This window comes from Ruditapes philippinarum, unplaced genomic scaffold (assembly GCF_026571515.1).
Source record: "Ruditapes philippinarum isolate M1 unplaced genomic scaffold, ASM2657151v2 ctg3411_1_1_1_1, whole genome shotgun sequence".
Taxonomy (NCBI): Eukaryota; Metazoa; Mollusca; class Bivalvia; order Venerida; family Veneridae; genus Ruditapes; species Ruditapes philippinarum.
Window position 1 is genome coordinate 282282 of NW_026857581.1, and position 24472 is coordinate 306753.

The 24472-nt window shown below is 31.0% G+C and overlaps 1 protein-coding gene across 2 annotated transcripts; it reads left to right on the forward strand.

Moving 5' to 3' along the window:
• Nucleotides 1-1701: 1701 nt before the first annotated feature.
• LOC132750226 (hyaluronan mediated motility receptor-like) lies at nt 1702-22846 on the forward strand. 2 transcript variants are annotated; one of them, XM_060740169.1, is made up of 18 exons: nt 1702-1857; nt 6098-6193; nt 7086-7165; nt 7491-7666; nt 8517-8603; nt 9139-10091; nt 11237-11417; nt 12881-13006; nt 13370-13495; nt 13874-13999; nt 14353-14478; nt 15667-15780; nt 16491-16574; nt 17820-17924; nt 18436-18527; nt 18793-18926; nt 19609-19768; nt 20516-22846. In XM_060740169.1, the coding sequence occupies exons 1-18, from the start codon at nt 1812-1814 to the stop codon at nt 20527-20529; spliced, it is 2826 nt and encodes a 941-aa protein (XP_060596152.1). In that variant the 5' UTR covers nt 1702-1811; the 3' UTR covers nt 20530-22846. The 2 variants fall into 2 exon arrangements, with proteins under 2 accessions (XP_060596152.1, XP_060596153.1); XM_060740170.1 differs by lacking the exon at nt 16491-16574.
• Nucleotides 22847-24472: the final 1626 nt, after the last annotated feature.

Here is a 24472-nt window from a genome sequence, read left to right on the forward strand (position 1 = left end):
CAAGAGTATGAAACAGAAGTGCTGTATAGTATAAAATACATTGTATTTAATAAGAACAAAGAGTAAAATAACTGCTTGGAACTAGGGGAGCAGAGCAAATGCTTGCCTGAGTGATTCAATAGCAGGCAAGGTTATGATTTGTTCTAGAAATTTCTTCCATGTGTTAGTGGTGTTTAGGAAGGATAGGGTATCTGAAAAAGTAAGATTTTACATGTAGTTGTTGTAGGCTATAATGGGGATGCATGTGCGGTGAGAATCTATCTAAGAATTCAAGGTTGTGGAGGATAGTTATTGTTACAAGATTATGGTAGGACATTATTAACCTGGTGTCCAGACGCACTCGTCTCTAGTGTGCTCTAGCCTACTGTGTTTTGGAATTCTGTGACACATGTTTACCTGTAAAGTAGTCTTTTTTACAATTACCACATGGCCTTACTGGTTTTTAAAAGTGAACATAATCTGGCACCAATTACATTATATATCTGAACTACCAGTTTTTTTAATAATGATAAATATAATCTCCGCTCTTCAACAAATAATGATCTTATTCACTTCAGGCCACGGACAAATTATATGAAACAAACATTTACATTCAAAGCGGCACATTTATGGAATACATTTCCAACTGAAATAAAACTACAAAGTAAATTGTCATCTTTTAAGGGTAAACTAAAGGATTATTTAATAAAAAATACAGCTTAAAGCGCTAAAAACTTTAAATTGATTTTTAACAGAAATTTATATAGCTCTCTATAGCGTTTTGTTAACATTGATTGATGATTGCATGTGCATACGAAGTTAAGATACTAATTTCTATAAGTTATTATTTATAATCCACAAAAATGCTATGTATTTTGCAAGTATTTGTCGTAATTATAATGCTGTTTATTGTTATTTCTGTTTTCTGTTTATTTATGTATAGAAGGCCATATTGGAAATAAGTTGTATGTTTATTATGTACTCTTAATATGTCACCTTCTCAAAATAAAGTTATTATTATTATTAGTAGTAGTAGTAGTAGTAGTAATAGAAGTAGTAGTAGTAGTAGTAGTAGTAGTAGTAGTAGTAGTAGTAGTAGTAGTAGTAGTAATAATGACATTATGTTTAATTACGCCCAGTGTCCTGTTCACATTTGCTGAATATATGTTTTTTCCAGTTAAGGTCCTGGAGGATAAGTTTAACCATGAAGTCTATAAAGGAACTGGTCAGGATTTTATCTGCATGTGATATTGAGCATTTTTTTTTATGCAAAAGCATAAAATATTAGATACATTGCAAAAATGGCAAATGGAATGTTGCAAAATTCAAAAAAAAATTTTTTATGTGATATGTTTTTATATTTAAAAAAAAAATTCATTAATGATGCAAAAAATAAATATCTATATGGTAAAATTCAGCATTTATATATTGTATATGTTTTGAATGACTATAACTTAAAATTTTTATACAATACAAATGCAGTATTTTTCTACATAAATATTCATTTTTCACAACATAGATATAGGATTATACAATATAAATGTGCTTTTATATCACATAAATATATTTTTTTGAATTTTGCAACCTTCCACGTAGTTCATAGTTTCCTATAAAATATAGAAGGAAAATATTTAGCAGTGTTCAAAATACTAAACGCTCCCCGATGGATGATAATGCTATTTTGAATATTGTTTAGACATAGCCGATAGAAAATCGTCCTGATTGGTTCAATCAAATTGTTTTCAAATTCATTGGCGGAGAATATGTAAATTTTTAACTCTCGTATTAAATCTTTTATTTTAGTATCGTTCCCAAATCAAATTATAAAAACTATGTCTTTCCCTCGAGCAAACGTTAAAAGATTCAACGAAATCCAAGGTAAGTGCCACACGAGGAAGATATCGTCCTTATTTATCACTGCCAAAAATAAATTATTTCGATTCATGTTATTTGTTATAATTTTTAAATAATTTATGACTGGTGAAAGGATGTGTGCACAGAAGTCAATGCCTAGGAAGTAATCATTTTATACAGGAATGGTGCAGTCTTGCATGCCATGGAGTAGTTGAAGTTGAGACGTAAGATAATGTAGGGTCCCTCAACAGGGTGATTTGATTGACTAAGAAACTAAGAAAAAATAGATGCCTAAGTTTGAACACAGGGCTCCAATTTAACACTCGCAAAATGCTTGTTGAAAAATGATTTTGCAAGTTAGATTTATGACTACTCGCAATTTTTTGCGAGTTGAAGAAAAAACAGAATACGCTCGTCAGGAAAATCCGAAATATGAATGGGCGTAATATTCGCAGGTAGCCGAGTTATAAACAATGCACGCACTTGCTGTCTTCACAGGCTATCAAAAGAAAGACAATCAGACCTTCAGTTAAAACAGTTTAAAAATGGAAGAAAGAACTGCACATCAGTCTTACGTACAAACTCAATGACGATGGAAATGTTGCCAAAATATTTTGCGCCGATTGTTGTGCGCATAATCCAGACCGGACATTGTCAGTATGGCGACAATATTGCATTATTATTTTTTTACATGGAGATTGACATTTGATAAAAATTCCTGTCCCCTAAATCAAGTTTTTGAGTAGAAAGTTACGTTGCTGATTGGTACCCCGGGCAGTCCAAATAAATTACAATTTTAATTTTGTTATTTTCTATATCCAGCAACAACTTTGTCTTTCAGCACATCAAATAATTAAACTTAAAATTGAAGTATTATAATTTTTTTCATGCCCAATTTCATGATTATGTCAGCTGTCACACAATATGTTTAAACCTTTTATGCAGAAATAAAAAAAAGTGCTAGTTGAATTCAGTTTTAGCTAGTTAGAAATTTGTCCAAAAGAGTTAAATTCGAGGCGCCCTGGAACATTTAAGCGAAATTGACTTTGCCACACTTTTTTTGCTTTCCCTACATACAGGTCTTTACACGGTATCTGGACCAGGGTTTTGAGGCCGAAATGTCCAGGAGATGCAAAGTCCTGAAATCCTTTACACATCACATTGCGCTTGTCAATAAATTTAATCTTATCTATGGGTGTAACATAAAACTTAATTGGTGATACAAAATTACTTAACAATTTGTTCATAACTTCATTTTATATGTATATGCAATAAAGTATACAAGTATATTTTTATATGCATGGTTACATATCATACTTGTTATATAGACATACACAATTCTAGTAATTCTAATTTGTGCAATAAAATTGAAAAAAAAAACACAACAAATCCAATGTTATAGATTGATTTGATGAGATGTTACATGTAAGCATCACATCTCCCTAAATTAAAAAAACTTCTCGCTATTATTCAAGAAGGGAATAGTAACTTCTCCCTAAAATTTCAGTCCAAGGCAGTCCATGGGGTCTATTAATTGTTATATGAAATAGAAAAATACAAAACCTTGTACTAAGGGTCACATTTTTGCAATAAAAATTAGTCTGATGTACAAAAAATGTTATGGGCAGAGAATAGTGTGGCAGGATTGTGAAGGATGACTATGATTTTTTTTGTCATATTGATTGGTTTCCTTTTACATGTGTATTTCTGTTAATATGATCTCTCTTAGTCTACAACAACTAACTTTCTGCAATGAGTAAGGTTAACTCTCGAATTAATATCAGAGTTAAAATATTGAAGGCCTTTGATTTTATAGTGGCTGAGATATGAATACTTATTTTAAAAAGAATAAATCTGATACTTCAGTACTCAATATTGTCATACACAGTGTCACGACAAAAGAACGGTTATAAAAAATAATGCTTTTTTTGTGACTCCAACAAATTCACTGAGAATGGTAATTACCTGAGAAGGGCTTAAATTTATGTAATGTTGTAAGAACTTGTTGCCTAACCCATTTGCTTTTGTTTTCTTGTTCTATTTTGTGTGTATATTTGCATGTATACTATACTATATAGGCAATAAAATATGGTTAAATTAAACTAAAACAAATTCAGTGCTTTGATTTTTATTAGTAACTGCCCTTTGTTTCTGTAGAGATATTAATTTGAAACTTTACTGGAGGATAGATCACAGTAAAAAGGAATGCAGTTGACAGGAATGACAAGTCAGTACATATTTTTTGTGGGAGTTACTGCCCTCCTTTGTCTATAAATGTTAACTTGCAATTTTTATTTTTTAGCAGGCTATTACTCCCAATCTTAAGGAGATATCAGCTCAAAATTTTGTGGCTGAATAGCTCTCATGTACTTGCTAGATACTTTATTTAACTTTTTGGATCAAATATATATCAATATATGCACATGTTTTTCTTTTTATGCTCCTCGGAGGGAAAGCATATAGTCAGGGCCTTTTCCTTCTGTCCCTGGAGCATAACTTGAAAACTCTTGGAGATAATTTGTTTAAACTTCAGACAAAGGTAGTGGGCTTTGAGGCAGAGTGCAGTGTCAAAGAACCATAACTCTATTTTGCCCGATTTTTAGCTCGACTATACGAAGTATATGGAGAGCTGTCCTTCTCGCCCCGGTGTCGGCGTCCGTGTCCAGATTTCAGATTAAAGGGCAGTAACTCCCATAATTTTTTTTCACTATAACTTTGTCATTTCTTAAGGTATCAACTTCAAACTTCAAATATATGTTCCTTATCTTCAACCACATCTTATGTGACAAGGTTCATAACTCTAGCACCAATATATTCAGATTTATCTCCCCTTGAACTTAGAATTTTCCTTAAAAAATATTATTTTTTACTGTTACTTATTTATTTCTAAAGGGATCAACTTCATACTTCAAATATATGTACCTTATCATCATCCACATCTTATGTGACAAGGTTCATAACTCTAGCACCAATATTTTTAGATTTATCTCCCCTTGAACTTAGAATTTTCCTCAAAAAATACTATTTTTTACTGTTTCTTCTTTATTTCTTAAGGGATCAACCTCATACTTCAAATATATGTACCTTATCATCATCCCCATCTTATGTGACAAGGTTCATAACTCTAGCACCAAAATTGCAAGAATTATTTCCCCATAAACTTTGATTTTTTTTACTAGAAAAATGAGTATTACAATAACTATTTTATTTTTAAAGGTATCTACCTCAAACTTCAAATACTTATTCCTTATCATCAATTACATTTATGTGACAATGTTCATAACTCTTGAAGCAATATTTACAGATTTATCTCTCTTTGAACTTAGGATTTTCTTTAAGAAATATTATAACTTCTTTACTTTTTAAGGTATCTACTTCAAACTTTAAATATATATTTCTTATCATTACACACATGTTGTGTGACAAGGTTCATAACTCTAGCGTGACTATTTCAAGAATCATTCCTCTTGATCTTGGACTTTATGTTAACAAATGTTATTTTTTTACTATAACTTAATACATAGTTATACATAATTGATTTTTCTTTCATAGTTTTGTCCTCCTTACTGCAACCAGTATTTTATTAGTCGAGCTTCGCTGTCTCCTGTGACAGCTCTTGTTGAATTATCTCCCCTATTAGAAAAATCTTGTCGGGGACATAACTCTAAAACTATAAGAGATATCAACCTGAATCTTTGTAGGTAGATAGATCTTAATTGGTAGATATGCAGTGCACAAAAACTGTAACCCTGCCTTGCCTAATTTTGGAATTATTGCCCTTTGTTCATTTTTACACTTTGTCAGGAACATAACTGTTTAAAATTATAAAAGATGTCAGCATGGAACTTTGTAGGTAGATAGAACTTATTTGGTAGATGTGCCATGCACAAGAACCATTACTCTGCCATGCCTAATTTTTTTGGAGTTATTGCCCTTTGTTAATTTTTACGTTTTGAACTTTCATTACTTTGTCTGGGACTTAACTGGGAAACCATAAGAGATATCAAAAAGAAACTTTGTAAGTAGATAGATCTCATTAATTAGAAGTCCAGTGCAAAGAACAGTATTTCTGCCTTGCCTAATATTTGAATTATTGCACTTTGAACTTTGTCCATGGACATAACTCTGAAACTACAAGAGGTGTATTTTCCTATGTCCAAAACCTTTTCGGGAAGCATCACTCTGTGCAAACTGTGTTCAAACCGGGCTCTTGTTTTTCTATGTGATGATTATTAATTGTATATATTTATATTTTATGTTTCAGGATGTGCCCCACCTCCTGGTTCATATGACCCGAAGCAAAAAGATAAAGCTCGTGGATTTGTAGTAGATAAATCTGAAAGGTTTAAAAATCCTAAAGGTAAATTTTGCAAGTAAAATGTTTAAAGCTACATTGGGTATATTACCTGAAGTTAACAAATTAATGATATTTTGAATTTTGAAAAAAACAACAACCCAAAATATCTGTATGAAAAAAGTATGTTTCTTTATTTCCGTAAAAGGGAATGAAGCATGTCAGAAAGCATTACTGAATGGTTAAACTCCTACTTTGAATACCAGCATAATTATATTAAATATTTTTTTCTGGAACATTTTATTTTATGTACAGTAGACAGTTATGGGTGTAGATATTCTATGTTTCAACTCTTAGAGAATCAACCATAAGATTGTTACAACATAATTTTACCCTTATATAGTTTATAAAATATTTTTAAAAAATAATGCTTTATACCTTTTAAAGCGTTTGTCAGAATACATAAAATAAATGCTCATTTTAGTAAGGAAAAGACAAGCTTGAAATAATACTTTAATTCAGTATGAATTGAAAGAAAAGAAAAAAAACATTTTATGGTTCCTTCATGAAGGCTGTGCCTCAGTACTATGTGATGTATTACCAGTTTCTTTACCAAATAAATCTACTCAAAAGATGGCTTTGAAATGTGAATGTTAAAAATTTTGAAGACAGAAAACTGCAGAATTATGACATAACAACAGCTGACTTACATCAGCTAGAAGTTTGCCTCTGCTATGTACTGTGCATGTTAAATTGAATTGAAATTGGAATTTTTTTTTTAAAATGTGTGAGTAAATTCCATTCTCAGTTGTTGGAATTTGATTTTCCCCTTTTCTGAATTATATAGCTATATTTTCACCTTTAGAAAGCCTCAGGTTGTTTTGAAAATTGAAAAAAATCACTGGTGAGATAATTTTGAAAAGTTAACTTTATGTGCATTTTAATGTATTATTTGTAGATGGTGTATGTGCAGGTGCAAATGCAAGCACCATCAGCAATGGTAAAACACCTGTCAAACAACTCTTCCCGCCACCACAGGTAGTGTATATATAGCTTTTCGGGGATTTTTTTTAGAGGAATAACAGATTTGATCAATATTTTTGATGGCAACTGTATGTGATATTAATCATGAAATAAATCACTTTTTGATAATAATCAACATACATTTCATTGTTTAAATGTTTATGTATAATGTACTAGTATTATACATTTTGTAGTTATACCCAATCAGAAAATCATTTCATGAGTAACAGCAAGAAAAAATGTTTGTATTAGCAATCCACTTAAGTCAGCTATTGCATTGTCACAATAACAGCATATGAGTGTAAAAATATGTATTTAATAAAATTTGGTGTTACTTCAGGGGTCCAGTCATAAGCCTGCACGTTCGGTGGAAGAGTGCAATAGCACAACAAAAGCATTGAAAAACAAGATGTCAGGTGTAATGGAAGAGAATAAGAAACTTAAAGAAGAAATTCTAGCTGTTCGTAATGAAATAAAAGAAGTGGTTAAAGCCAGAAAGTTGTTAGAGGAACAAAGGTATGTTCAACCTTAGATAAGCCTATGTAGCATACTGATTTAAGAAAAAATACCTTTTCAGTTGTTAGTTTAACAAAATGTTTTAGTTACGCATCATAATTTGATCAAGGTAATACTTTCTTTACCACTTGCCCCTCACCGCTGTGGGTTCGAATCTGACTGGGCTTTTGGATTCTTTCATTTGAGGAAGCTATCTAGCTAGCTTACGGAACGTCAGTGGTTCTACTCAGGTGCCCGTTCGTGCCTAAAAAAATGCACGGAAGTGCACCTGAGGTCTTCCTCCACAAGTAAAGCTGGAATGTCGCCAAATGACCTATACTGTGTCAGTGTGACATAAAACCCAAATCAAACAAACAAAAAATACTTTCTTTCTTATAATTAATGTAGCAGTGACATATTGTTTTTCTGTTACAAACTTGGTTGATCATTCTATAAATTCTACCTTGTAAGCTGTTATAATGGCAGGCCTGTGCCACAAGTAAACAGCTAGGCAAGACTGCATATCACAGCAATTTGAGGACATTCTTAATTCAAACATATTTTATTCAAGATATATACACATGTAGATAATTTACACATTAGAGAAGAGAGAAATTAGACTGAAACCTGCAATAGCTCATGGTAGTCCACTCTTTTAACAAAAGCTATGCATATAATACATGGCTAATTATAATTTTCATTATGCCCTATTAAGTGTAAAAATAAAGAAAAATTCAAGATATTTACAAATATGTAAGCAATTGACAGAGAATAATAGACAGGGAGGAGTATTCACATTCTTAAATGTAATTCTCTCAATAGAATATAGTTTTAATCATTTATTTTGTGGTGTTTTACCTTTATATTTTAGAGACAATTTAATGGACAGCAATGAAAATTTGAAAGATCAAGTAAAACAGATGTCTACAGAACAAGCAAATAGAACAGAACATCTTAGGTATGATATAAGAGTCTACAGTGTGAGCTAGTGTACATTGGTCAGGCAAAAATAAGGTCTCAAACAGTTTGTCCGCACCATAAGTCTACCACTAGTTCATGGAATTTCAAAAATCCTGGCACCTATGATCAACATCATAAGACAGTGTTCTCTCACAAGGACCGCTTTAGGTCAGATATGACAGTGGGCCCTACATGTTGCCCTTGGGCATCTGTTTAAGAGTCAAGCATACAGATTTATGATTTTATTTCAAATTATTCATTTATATTTTATTTTCAGCCATCATGTAAAGTTGATTATAATACAAATTCAATACAATACAATAATATAATTTTCTACTCTTTAATATATGGCAAATTGTGTAGGTTCATGCTAAGAATATTTATTTGGTCTTTATAGACACAACTTTTTCCCGTAATTTATTGATGTTAGGTTGGGAAAGAATATTTTATGTCTGGAATTGTGTTTTCTATGTTAGACTGTTAATCATTGTCACTGTTGAATGACGTTTTAATGTAATTTTGTTTATGTCCAGGGTGCTAACAGCCAATTCTGAGGAGTTACAGGCAGGCACCTTGATCCTTCAGCAACAGCTTGCAGAATTACAAAACATACATGAAACCAAATGTAGAGAAACAGAAGAAAAAATATCCTCACTTCAAGAAAGGGAAACCTTGATTAATGAAACAACTGCAAATTTGCACGAAAGAATTGTTGAGCTTCAAGCCCAGAATGAAGATCTTGCAGCAACTTTAAGGGAAACTGGGGAATTGTTGAGTAGAACAAAAGAAGAAAATGATAAACTTGAAGAAATGTTGAGACAGGCTGAAGCAAACTGGGAAACAGAGAAAAAACAATTTCTGATTCAAGTGGAACAGTTAGTGTTTGAGAAGTCAAGGGCAGAGAGTATGTTAGGTGATACTGAGGATAAAGTTAAGAAGATGGAGACGGATATGTTAGATCAGAAAACCCTTTCAGATAATAAGATTGAAGAGTTAACTAACCAGCTTGATGCTGATAAAGCAGAGCTAGTACAGTTACAGAACAAACTGGGTGATTTAGTTTATGAGAAATCTCAATTGCATACAGAGGTTGGACACTTGGAGGCTCAATTGAAAATTGTAAAATGTGAGTCTGAAGAAACTGTTTCTCAGGCAAACAAAGCAATGGAAATAATACCAGAACTGAAGATAAGAATTGAAACACTTGACACTGAGAAAGCTGGATTTGAAAAAAGAGCATTTGAACTATCTGAACAAAATGAAACATTACAGACAACTTTGGAGAAATTTCAAGCTGATTTTGATGAGCATTCAAATGCAGTGGAGAAAGAAAGAATGGAAACACATTCAAAGATTGTTGCCCTTACTGAAGAAGTTGAAGGCTTGAGAGAACAGAAAGATCAAATGGCCAATGAATTAGACAACTGGCTTACAGATAAGTCGGAACTAGATATTGAAATTGCTAAACTACAGTGCAGGATTAAAGGTAACATTTCTCGTGTTTCTCAAGTCATTAATTTGCAAATTTTCAAAGAAATCTTTTGTGATTTAAGTATTTTGAAGTCAAAACAAATATTTGTGTAATACAATGTAATTCATGTGGAATAAAGACTGTTGTTTCTGGCTAGAAGATTAGACAACAGGACCCGGTTGTTCAAAACATTGGTTAAAATTAACCACTGGATAACTTATCCACTGGTTAAATCCTTATCCAGCGGCCAGCTATCCAGTGAATAAAATTTCATTGTTTGACAGTTGGATAGTACACTGGCTACCTAACCAGTGGATAGCGTGTTTATCCACTGGTTAAGTACCACAATGCAACAGGGTTGGTTAGTGATTCTGGAAACAAAATGGCTGATTTTTTGATGAATAATAAATTTATTAGAATCAAAAAGCTCCCAAAAAATAATTTTGCATGTTTTGTGCTTTCTTGTTTTTGGAATTTAACAAAAAGTATATCAGAGACCTTAAAGTATTGATAGATTTATTTTCCCTTAGACACACATAAGAAAAAAATCAAAAACAATTTTTTTTCAAATTTTGAATTGAAATTACTTCCATTAGATGAGAAATGTTCTAACTAAGAAAATGAGTACCAACACTTGTATGTTTTATTAAAGAATAAGAAAGTTATGACTGTTTAACTGAATTTTCTGAACTACAACAACAACAAATTTAGATTGAAAAAGGGTTCTAAAAGCACTTTTTTCATAAATGTTTCAATTTAATCCTATGCATTTTATATGAAATGTTCTAGTTAAGAAAAATAAACATATATTTTTAAGAATAATCTGGTTTTAAACAAGTTTTAATGATTTTTACTGTTTTAATGATGATGACTAACCACTGGTTAAGGGCATTATCCGGTGGTCATAGGACTGGTTAAAGTTAACCGCTGGATAACGCATTTTATCCGCTGGATAAGTTTTGAGCAACAGAATTTATCCAACAGACAAAATTTAACCAGTGGATAATGAATTTAACCACTGGTTAACACTAACCAATGTTTTGAACAACCGGATCCTGTTCTACTTTGTCAAGTTATCTGAAGCTTTGATTCAGGGTTATTGCAGATTTTGCCAGAAAATTAATGAACTCTTTTTTCATGCTGTCCTATTTCATGTTTAGTTTTAGAGATGGAGAATGAACAGGTTAAAGAGGAAACACAGAAAGAAATTGTTGATTGTAAAGATGAGATTGAGAGAGTGAGAAAGGAGAAACAACAAATAGAGAAAGATATGGAACAATATGGAATAGACCTGCTTAGTAATGCAGCACAGTTACAATCAATGCAGGCCAAGTTAGATACGTATGTATTACACCTGTTACTTCATGCGTGCAAGCTTTCAGGCATTTGCATGAAATTCTGGTTTTTTTTGTGGGTTTTTTCCTACTTAGAAATCACATTTTTCCATATAAAACCATTGGAAATAATACTAAATTCAGGGTTTTCAGATGTTTTTTAACTTGCATCCATGGTTATGTAATATTAGTAACTATTTTGTAGTTAAGTAGATGGTACCTTTGTTTCTGAATCATGATTTTTTTTTGCACAGAATGTGTCATCAGTCATTCAGCTACATAGATTTAAGAGAATACTGTGAAATCATTTGTATTCGTGGGCATGAAATTTCGTGGTTTTATCAAAACAGGCATTTTCGTGGGTTCTTAAATTCGTGGATTTTCATTTTCTTGTAAAAAAAAAGTAATGGAAAGTAATATTTCACTTAATCACTGCGCTGTTTTACTTACCCCGTGTATATAACACAGCTCTTGTCAATAAATTTAATCCTGGCCTCTGGCAGTAACACAATTACTGCCGATAATTGACTGCAATTAACACCTTTGTGTGACATGATATGCAGCTCCATTATATGCCCCTATAATTCGCCAATGTAAACATCGCATAAATTATACGACATCTGCCAATTTTTAACCAGCCAGTAAAAAAGTTAACACCCCGAATTAGTCCAAAACTACACACTACATCACATCGACTGTGTAAATTTATATGCATATAAATTAATACCAGTAAATGGCTCAATACAGTTACATACATGTATGTGTGCATCTAGTGTAAAGACGACGGCTTCTTTGATATTTTCGGAATAGCAGTCACACAAATACATATTGAAAAAAATATATTTAAATGGATCATATAAACACTAGTCGTTAAAAGTTTTATCGGGGATAATTAATGCACTTGGTTCCCATATTTACTCGATTATGTCACGTATTCTGGCTAACACAATCAAGTAGCCTACAACGATCAAGTAGTCCCCTGATGTTTACATGCGACGAACATTTGTGACAGCAAACTGAAGACATACAATCGATTTTTCTTTCAAGTTTCTTAAATATTGCAAAGTTAAACTATTTATGGATTTAATTTGTCACTGACCTGATTATAATATACATTCATACCACAAATATCGGCCGGAAAAGCGCCGACGCATGTTGTGATATATGGAACAGAGACATGGTAAGAAGCGTTTGGTGGGATAAAATTTCGTCGGGTGTTAAATTCGTGGATTGACCTATCCACGAAAACCACGAAAATTCGTGCCCCACGAATAATGATGATTTCACAGTAATACTTCCTTATATACTAAATGTTGTTTCATTCTTATGTTGGACATTAAAGTTAAGACCTCAAATGAAAGGAATTTAGAAATGAACTTAGAAAAGAAAAAAAGACCTTGACCATTTAGAATAGAAATGATAAATATCCAATGTTGTAACCCACAGTTTGAGATAACTTTATGTTTACAGGGCAACAACAGATAGTAAGAAGCTGGAAACAGAAAACACGAAGATGAAGGAGGAACTTGAACAGAAAGATGTTCTCATCCAAGACAAACAAGCACAGCTTGATGATTTACAACTTGCATATGATAGGTCAGTTTAAATAGTTTTGTTTTTAAGTTTACACTGTTTGCAGGCTTTCTTTTCTTTTTTAAGAAAAAAAAGTGTTACTACTATTTTTGTTGTGATATCAAAGCCTAAATTTAAAACATGCCATAAAACTATTTTTCTGTATATATTGTTTACACATACTGTTTACACATGTATAGCAAACTGTAAAAGAGTATATTCAAAGGTAAAATAAAAAATAACAGAAATAAGAAATCATATGCCTTTTGAAAATATATAATGAATTTTGATATTAAAGTTTTTTTGCTAAGAATTTTCAATTTTCCTGATACAAGTATATATTTAGTGTATTTTTTATGGTAAATAATTTTTGTTGCTGATTTTCAGTAAGTGTAAGGATTCCGATGATATTGCAAATGAAAAGGAAATTCTAGTGGAGGAATTACGAGTACAGAAAGAGAGTTTTGAAGATTTGAATTGTAGTCTACAACAAACAAGGGCTGATTTTATCAAGTATGTCCATTACCAGAACTGCATTTATTTTTCCCTATTGCTTTTTTTTCATTCCTGTTTTCTTTCTGTTCTGACTTTGTCCGATTATCAAACTTTAAAGTTTAAAATTTCTTTAAGAGACATAATTGTATTTTGTTAGTTTTATTATTGTTGTGTTAATATGATATACATGTATTTCAAAACTGAACACGATCTTCATTGAAAGGTCACATAGGAGCTGTAATATCTATCTTCTAATTTTTCCTCTGCAATTTTGCCAGGATTTTTCATATTTATATGTTATCATATGCAAGGAGCAGATTTTTATAGCTTTACAACATAGAGTGAACAAGGGTGCATATAGATTTGCCTGTGTTCATATCTATATTTTATTTTCAGACGGTGTAATGAGCGGGATGAACTTGTGAAGAAGAATAACACCAAGGATAAAAGTTTGTCAGCATTGTCTGAACAAGTTGCCCAGCTTACACAAGAACTTTACCAGGTTAATCTCTCACTTAAAACGTAAGTAAACTGTACTCTATATCTCCACCATTTTACTGCTAAAATTTAGAGAAAATTTTATTTTAAGGTCCCTGGTTATACAGACTATACAGATATCTGTCAATGAAGACTTTAAAGGGAAAATATGAAACTTGATGGCAACAAATGGTTTGAAGTGTACCTGTTTTCAGAAATCTTTTTTGAACTTGCAATTTTTCTTTAACTTCCTAAGACTTGTCTACAGGTTTGACTAGTTTTTTAGGACACATCCACTATCACATTCTAAATTACATTCTGATATCTTTCTTGTATCAGTTTATTATAAATATTTTATTAGTTTATCTATACAACTATAAGTAATATTTTTATTTCAGGAAAACAAGTGAGTGTGATGAAGTGTTAGAGAAATGTAGGGAACAAGAGAAACAATTAACCTTGTCATCACAACAGGTGTCCAATTATAAACAACAAATAGAGGACTACAATGAGCATTTACAAATGTAAATCATTTATCTATAGTCTTCTTTATGATATACATATGTCTTCTGTAACATCATTATTATGCATGCATGTCCTATGAACACATTTCTAGTTTTTGTAAAAGTTACATAAATTTTAAAGAAGAAGTAAAATGGTTACTAAGGAAGTTTAGTTGATAAGTGGTTGAGATCATATACTGAAAAGCACTTCTCTCTAATTGCTGTGGGTCCTTTTGAATTATAAATAAGCTGTTAGAATTGCCTGCAACTGGTAGATTGATTGAAGGTTCTATTATGTAACCCTCTAATGCCTGAAGTTAGGGAGGACAATTATTGGTATTCCATCAGTAGTAAAATTAAGTATTGTCATATAACTTTCACTCATTAAAACTCAACCTGATAAATGGCATGAAAATTGTTTAATCTATAGAGATGGTAATTAGAAAAAATAGAAAAGTATATATATTGTAAGTTACAGTCAAGATGTCCCCAAGCTGATTAAAATCAGCTCCTAGATAATGCTTTGTATAAGGATCTGACATCCGCTAATAGGTAGTCAACTTCTCGTGGTCTTTCAAACAACCTATCATTGGCGAGCTTTCATTATTTTGAAAACGATGCAGTTTCTAATGTAAATTTTGGAAAACCAATACTGAGTAGGTAATTTTTATGATTTCGAGAATAAACATGGCATTGCCCATAAAGCTGACAGGTAAACTGAAAAAAAATCTTGCCCATTAAAAATTGATTCTATTATTTCAAGTTGATTTGTTAAAAATTATTTTTTTTGTCTAAAAAAAAGCAACAACTTCCACAGATAACAGTATTTTGATACTTCTTCTAATGCCTGTATAAAAACAGGTTCGATTGCATGACTTAAAATAGTTTTTCGGGAAATCCAAATTATAAAGAAGGCGACACATTTACGGTGGTAATCAGATCTACATGGAAGAAATTAGATCTGAACTTTAGTCAGATTGAGATCTCCCCGACATATTATCCATGTGCACTATTTATTATTTATCTATCAAAGCCTCAACGTCTTGGAAGAAAAGTTATCATGTAAGTCTTGTTCAATATAACATGAAAATCATAGTTTTAAAAAGCTTTCCTCTTTAAATGACTTCACTTTTTTGAGTGAAAATGTTATACAAATTGTGTCTTTGTGTTCCTATATAACATAGTGGAATGATAATTGTATAATTACAGGAAGTGTGAAGAGTGTGAGGAGTTACAGCAGAAGTGTGAAGATTATGATATTGAGCTGACTATGGCAGCTAGAGAGGCTGTAGATCTCCAGGAACGTGTAGAATCACTTAGAAAGTAAGTCACTGATTATTGGCAATAATAAGTATCACTAGTATTTTAACGACATGGTGTTATAGGGCTTAGTAGCTTTCAGATTATTGTTCTTGGTTTCTGTTAGTAGTTTCAAAATACTGATTTTGTTGTTTGATTTGTGTAAGTTCAGAAAGGTGTATTTGATTAGCATCAAGAACTATTTATGTTATGTTGATTATTGTTTATCTCAGTGTATAATCATTGTTAATATAAAGTTCTAAATGACTAAAATAGATGACGTAAGTCATTATGACTAATTGAAAAATTTTGATATTGACATTTTTTCGATAAAAAATGTTAAGCCGTTACTAAGTTTTTAATTCACTAGTTATGTGTTTTTTACCCAACTCTGCTCATTAAGAGTGTAAGATTTTGATAGTTAATATTTGCAAGTTCTAGATGCTTTATGTATTTTATGTTACTAACAGTGTCTGGGTCAACTTATTTTCCGCTCTTTATTCACCTATTTGGAGAAGTTTTAAATAACCTTGATTGTTTTTATATGAAATTTAGAAACTCCTGCTTAGATGACTGCAACCTTGTATATAAGATGTTTACACTAGTAGTCTGATAATAATCCAATACAAGAACCATTTTCTCAATTTTTATCCTTGGCAGAATTCTTTAATGTAATATGCAAACATATGATATGCCTTATTGACAAAATAATGAATGACTCACTGCCCCCTCAGGTATAGCAACTACCTTTATGAGAAGTTAATCTGTGTTACCTTTACTGGGTACCAGATTGTTGAGAAACAACCAACATCATATAGGTGAGAGTATTGTTTGGTACCCAGCTTGTTTCCCATGATGCATTGCACCAATCTTTATATATGTTTATATGTAATTTGTTGAGGCTGTTTCCCATGTGTTTTGCTTCTGTCATGAATTAATGATTAAAATGTGAAAATTCTGTCCTGTCATGATTACACCAGTCTGTTTAGTTGTTTATTCAGATATATATTAAAGTTATTCTCGACATAAAATTTGTAATGCCTTGGGAAGCAATCTGAGCATTGTTTTATATAAAAGTTGTAAGTTTTTACTAGATCACTTGCATGATTTGCTAGCACAAACTTTCATAACATTAGACAGCTTGAGTGACCCTGCTTTATTATATATCATGTTATATAGTATGTTGTGTATTTGATTGTAGTTTTCCCATACTTGTTTTTACTAACACATTAGTAATAATTCTTTCCCAATAACATAGTTAAATTGTTTACTCAGGGAAACAAGCTGGTTTCAAAGTGATTAAGATTTCTGTATAATATGAAAGAATGCCATAAGATTTAAAAGACATATGTTATTTCTATAAACTGATTCAGAGACTTGAAAATTTAACATTAGTTTGATATGAACTATTTTCTTGTATTGCGAAATTGTAAAGGCTTGAATTTATAAACTTTACAAAAGATATTATGTTAATCTTTGAGATGAGATAGGTTCTGTGTTTGATTATTAAACATGTATTCAAGGCTTAATGAGGGTCCATCCACCCCTTTCAGTCAATGAGAGTACGGACCCTGTTATTAAACATGTATTTGCTTTGACATATACAACATCATATCTCTAATTTGAATGATGAATGCAGTGTTCATTATCTTTTATGGTATGATTAAATATGTTGATTGCTGAAGTTTGTAGAGATTTTGTACAGAACTACAGATCATGATAGAAATATGTGTTAGTTATTGAACTAAATTAAGGACCTTAACAGTACAGTGACAGTGTAACTTTAAAAAAAATCAAACAAAATTTATTTGGATTGGGTTTTGTCGCTCTTGCATGAAAGTTAGAAAGTAAGTGTGATGTATGTTCTGTTTTATTCCTTTGTGTACTTCCATGACAGATGAACTTCAAAGAAAGACCTTGTGGCTGCAAAATTGAAAATTTTCTTGAACTTGCACAACAATTTAAAAAAACATAAATTTACTGATGATTTCCCTTGTTGTGTTTAATGTTATTATAATGATGAGTATAGTCAGAGAATGTAGACAATATGGTATATATTACAGAGAGAGTGAAGCTGCTGATGTAAGACATGAGGAGGAAATACAAGGTCTGAAATCTCAGCTAGAAAACAATAGCAGTACCGAGGAGCTACAAAATGAAGTTGACCAGTAAGTTGTTACATAATCATTTCGAGAATCTGATTGTATGCATACAACTTTGACCTGTCTAATTCTAACGATACAATAAGAATTTCACCACAACATGTTTGTTAACAAAAAAGCATATGTCCATGTATGTGGTTAAATCTATTGTTATTCAAATTAAAGGTCAGAGTAAGGATCTATCAACTTTGTCATAACAACATGAGGTCCATAAAACGTAATACATTTTAACAAAAAATACTGTATGTTAGGGAATTCATAGATACAAATACTTATCTAATTACCCTTGTTGTATTTGTTTAAAGATAACTTATTTTACTTTTTTTGTAATATTGATTATTAATTGATTTTTGATTGATTTATTTTTATTTCATATTATTTCAAAATTCACAGCAATATTCCTATCTATCATTACAGTCATACATGTTATGAATGTTAAATAAAATTTGCTGTCTTTAATAATTGTGTTTAAGAGTTTTTGAATTGAAGCAATTTTTCTATGATTTTTTTGTTTTAGCTATAAGAAGTTGTATGAGGAACTCCAGGCTAAAGTTGAACCTTTTATGGATCAGATTGATTCCTATGAGATGGAAAAACAACTTCTTCTTGGTAATCTTATAATGAATGTGTTTTATTTATTACTTCCTTTCCATCAGATGTAAGCATACACTCTTTACTTGCTGTGAAAGAAAATGATAATTGTATTGATATTATAAAGCCTTATTTAATACATGATAGATATATAATTAAACAAACAATTATCAATTTTAGATATTAAAATATTTTCTTCCACTCATTATTTGTTGAGAAATATTCTGAAATAAAGAAAAAAATATCAGTCGTAGAAATGTCTTCAATATATATATAATTACAGGGCAGAGTAAAGACACTCGGGCAGAGATGGAGAGACTAGGAAAGAGTTATGTGGATCTTCTAAGTCATCAAAATCATAAACAGAAGATAAAGCATATTGAAAAAATAAAAAATGAAAATTTTGCATTAAAACAGGTAGGTATATATATTCTGATGAAACTTGTTGACTTGTAGTACACTGATTCAATAAGGCTTTATTTTAACAGTTGGCTATTGCTAAATTTTGCTGATATTTGAACGCTGCATGCTTCCAGATTAGTCAAAATATTTTAAGAAAGTCTACCTGAGGAAAATGTACTAGGTATAGAGAAAATTAAAGAGATTAAAGATTTAAAGATTCGAGTTATAATTTACATGTGCAATTTAATACTGATTTTGCCATAAACTTGTAGTGCGTGACTAACATAGTATTTAGGGCTATTTGTCCATATTTTAACCTGTCTGGTTAATTTATGTGGATTGTTGGTGCCATTTGCAATGTGTAAAGTACTTTCCTTTGTTCTTTTCATAGTATTATACTTTTCGATAGTTTTTCAAAATTTTGAAAATTAGCATGAATCTGGAGGAATGCTGCTTTGATAACTTAAACATTTATACATAATTTATGAAATAAAACTGTACATACCAATGTTATGAAATAAAATAATATCTCTTTTGATGTTTGATTTCTAATATTTCAACTTTGTATTTTTGCTTGCTCATAATATTGAAAATTCTTGAAGAACTAAATGAATTTGTGTGTGTTTTTTTAGGGAATTTTTTTCTTCACATGTAACAGATAAAACAAACACACTAAGTTTTTATGATATAATTCTAGGAGATAGAGACATTAAGACTACAGACAGTGAAACAAAAACGTAGGATACAGAAGTTAGAGGAGAAATCAGCTCCTCCCAAGAAGTTTGATTCCTCTAAGGCATTTCAGCACGCTAAAGAGAACCTTGAAAATACAGTAACAAGTTCACCACTCAAAGAATGTAAGTGTCACCTTGTTATATTTTTGTTCATGGCAACTTTTTTAAATTTATATTTAAGAAAAACTATCCAGCTAGCTGATAGGTCATTGGTTCTATTTGTGTGCCTGCTGTCCATGAAATAGAGGTTTATGAGCTTTGTTTTCCTTTCATCAGGAAAATAAAAAAAATTCTGTAATTTCTATTGAAATTTAAGTGATAAACCTCTTTACAAACAAGGTGTTTTGAAATTCAAGTACCTAACTTGTATTAAAGGAGAGCTGATTATGATGTTAAAGAGTTGTTAAAAGGAAAAGAAAGCACATTGCACTGTTTTTAAGTGTCTCAGCTACTGAAAGCATGTGACAGTTTGTCATATTGTGTAACTGTATGTGTGTTAAAGATGCGATATTATTTCTTGACATATCTTGATGTAACTCAAAATCTTATCAATTCACTGTTTGCCAATATTAGATGAATAAAATGATGCAGTTTGACTACTGTTTGTGTACAAATTGCTTCCTTCAATTTTCTGTAGTTTTTGAGATACATTAAATGTGATCTTGGAATTCTTGTGTAGCACAAATATTTCTACACTAGTTTCTTAAATTATATTAGATATTTGTATAGACATCTAAAACGAACCTTTCCATGAAAATTTGCTTTCGTGAATCTAATACACATACAGTATTTGTATGAGGAAAAGCCGATTGAATATGTTGAAAAGTTTACTTATGGCAGTTAATATAGATGTTTTGTTTTGTGTTTCAGTGAACAAGAAGTAACAGCAATATGGAGTGCTTGAGATCTATGTAACGTAAGCTGTTTGTTCTGCTGGAATTGTTACACGCTAAATTGTTACATGCTTGGCTGTTACGCTTTTACCCCTTGAGCTGTTACAATGTTGACATCCTAACCTACAGTTTGTGTTTCATATTATCTAACAATGTGAACAGTGATTGTTTTTATCAAATGGCAAAATTATCTATGCTTGATACAGTCTACCTCCTAATGTTATTGGAAAGACAGAAAAGTGTACTGGTCATATATTTTAAGTGTAGGCCTTTGATAGTGGATATTTTGTAAGCTTATTATGTTTAGAGTGAATTTGTTGATCAATCATTCAATGTGGATTTGATTGAGTCATGTGAGGTGCTGAACAGGGAGTACTGACACAAAATTTGACCTGAGTAGCACTAAGTCTTGTTACATTGAATACCTGATGATTTCTGAATTTATTACTACTAAAACACATGCAAACCACCAACATACTGTAAAGAATAGGGAGAGAAAAGTATATTGCATATCAATTCATGTTTATTACATATAAATGAAATCCTCTTATGCTTTTAAATTGAATGCTATTTGTCTAAATGTAAATTGTAGTGTATGTGAAAAAAAAAATCATGTATAGTGACATGTAGTGACAGAATGAGGAGTAAATGTTGACTTATGTGTTGTCCAAATTATGTCTCATGTCTTTTTCTTTCTAATTCTGAACATGTTTAACTTTTTTTTCACCCTATCATTTATGTTATGCTTCTTTGATGTTACTATATTACTATGTTTTATCTCTGACAAATTGTACCATACAAGTTAATCTTGTAAAAATAGACCGTCGGTTTGATCATGATGTTGTACAATATATGACACTGTCTGGAGATTGTTACACTGTTGGGATTTGGCCACAGATCTGAATTTTTTCATTTTTAACCAGTTTTTATTTGCTTAGACCTATCTACTTTTATGTATGATTGAATTGTATATCTTGTTCTGTACCAAATAATATCTAAAATTTGGTTTTGGAATTTTTGGTTCGCTTTTCAGACAAAATTACATAAATAAGATCTACTTCTTGTGGAAAAGTTGCCTATATATACATGAACTTTGATCTCCCAGTCTGTAGTTTTTACCCCAGACTGCAGGAATAAAGATTTACTTGATATAATTTCTGTATAATGTGTCATTCATGTTTAATAATTGTTTTAATCTTTTAATTTAGAATTTTGTTTTATCTCGTTTACACCCAGTGCATGCCTTCATTTTTAGATATTTTAAACCTGATATATTTATCATGCAAATATTTCAGTTGGAAAACAAAAACATTGCAACTGAAGACCTGACTGTATTTTATCTGTAAATATAGTAAAGTAAATGTTGTCATTGTTTAAGATTTTTTCGTCATAATAAGAATTGTCTATGCATGTCCTTTACAGATTTAGATTTAGTTATCATTGTACAACTAGATGGCCAGCTGATTGGTTAGTTAACTCTCTCAATGTACAAAGTAATGCCTTTAAGCTAATTATATGCAGTTGAAATTCACTGGGATTTTTTAAAATTTCATTTTGCTTTCCATAAGTACACAAAAATAATACTGTATTGAGATATGGTAAATTTTGTTTATTTCATCATGTTAAATATTATATGGCAAGGATATTGATCTGTAAACAATTATTTTAAGTGTCTGGGCAGCTTACTCCTTCTTATCTCTAATTTTCTTTTTAAATGCCAAGCACATCAAAAATCATATGTCAGTATGGTTGTAGTAATACTAAAGTCTTGTAGACATCAATACCAGATGTTGTCTCTAGTAGGTCATATTGAAGCTTAGTAACATGTCATCTAACAGTTCATGTAGAAATTCTAGAATAGTGATATTCTGATTAACTGCAGACTGAGAGAGATAAAGAATACTCCCAATATTTATAATTATCCCTTATTGTTTTTAACTACAATATATAATAATGAAATACATATTGTAATTTTATGCATACACATTTATAATGGTTAGTATTTTGTGTATCAAGAAGTGTTTCATGTACTTTTAATCTCTTTTATATGTTTATGCATTAATTTTTAAGGAACATACAGTTTAATATGTAATGGATGCATGTTGTAAGAATAGTTTTCATCAAGTGAAACACATCACCCTAACATATCATAGATTTGTACCAATAGGAACTTAACTAGGAAAATGCCTTACAATTCTCTCATAGTGTAAGTTTATATGCATTCTTCTCTAAAAACATGTCTTTTTCTACTCTACATGTTGATTGTTAAATGCTATTAACAATTTGTCATAATAAAATATCTAGGCATAATGTATGTGTTGTTTTTATTTTATGTCAACAAATTTGAGATAAAAGCCAAAGAAACAAAGCACATGTTTTAGACATTTTTGCTATCAGGTAATGTTCCGATGTAGGTCTACAGAGGTCAGTTGTAGTTATGAGCTGAACTGTGTTTTATAACAGTCACTCAGTCTTGGGACATAAGACCAACTTTGTTGTCAATATTTTATTGTTCAGAGAAAAGTTTTATAAAAAAGCTTGAATCTGCTATGTGTTAATGTTCATCTGCATTGCTGTTCAAAAATTGAAGGAGTCACAACATTGAATCATAAGTTAGGACATTTTGTCTTGGTAATGATCTTAGGACTGGTTTCAGACCAGGGACTTTCTAAGAAAGGCAATGCAGCCATGTATTTCAGGCACATTCTTGTGTGAACATGTTTTGAAACATTTATTAAATATGTGTTATTAACTTGCCTGACTTACTGGTACATTTGTAAAAAAGTCCAATGATAATTTGAAGTGTTAAAATGCTATTAACGCTGCCAATACTAGGGGTGTGTTTCTGACTACAATGAGGAAGATTTGTTTAACTGAGTTAGTGGCATATGTAAACCAGCTCTAGAATATATCAGTCTTCAGGACTATTGATCACAGGCTGAACTGTGGGTAAATGGATACTTGTACATTTTTAGCTTGACTATACGTCCAGATTTCAGATTAAAGTTTTGGTGCAGTAAAATATTTTTCACTACAACTTTGTCATTTCTTAAGGTATCAACTTCAAATATATGTTCCTTATCTTCAACCACATGTTATGTGACAAGGTTCATAACTCTAGCACCAATATTTTCAGATTTATCTCCCCTTGAACTTAGAATTTTCCTTAAAAAATACTAATTTTTACTGTTACTTCTTTATTTCTTAAGGGATCAACCTCATACTTCAAATATTTGTACCTTATCATCATCCCCATCTTATGTGACAAGTTTCTTAACTCTAGCACCAATATTTTCAGATTTATCTCCCCTTGAACTTAGAATTTTCCTTAAAAAATATTTTTTTTTACTGTTTCTTATTTATTTCTAAAGGGATCAACTTCATACTAATATATGTACCTTATCATCATCCACATCTTATGTGACAAGGTTCATAACTCTAGCACCAATATTGCAAGAATTATCTCCCCATAAACTTAGATTTTTTTTTACTAGAAAAATGTTATTTTTTACTATAACTTTTTTAGTTTTAAAGGTATCTACCTCAAACTTCAAATACTTATTCCTTATCATCAATTACATTTTATGTGACAATGTTCATAACTCTTGAAGCAATATTTACAGATTTATCTCTCTTTGAACTTAGGATTTTCTTTAAGAAATATTATAACTTCTTTACTTTTTAAGGTATCTACTTCAAACTTCAAATATATATTTCTTATCATTACACACATTTTGTGTGACAAGGTTCATAACTCTAGCGTGACTATTTCTAGAATTATTCCCCTTGATCTTGGAATTTATGTTAACAAATGTTATTTTTTTACTATAACTTAATACATAATTATACATAATTGATTTTTCTTTCATAGTTTTGTCCTCCTTACTGCGTCCAGTATTTTATTAGTCGAGCTTCGCTGTCTCCTGTGACAGCT

What these genes read in the sequence shown, in the direction of transcription:
- LOC132750226 (XM_060740169.1), top strand. Translation starts at nt 1,812, where the DNA reads ATGTCTTTCCCTCGAGCAAACGTTAAAAGATTCAACGAAATCCAAG. An exon ending in AAGTTGTTAGAGGAACAAAG is followed by an intron (nt 7,667 to 8,516) that starts GTATGTTCAACC and finishes TTTATATTTTAG; the next exon opens with AGACAATTTAATGGACAGCA. An exon ending in TACAATGAGCATTTACAAAT is followed by an intron (nt 14,479 to 15,666) that starts GTAAATCATTTA and finishes GTATAATTACAG; the next exon opens with GAAGTGTGAAGAGTGTGAGG.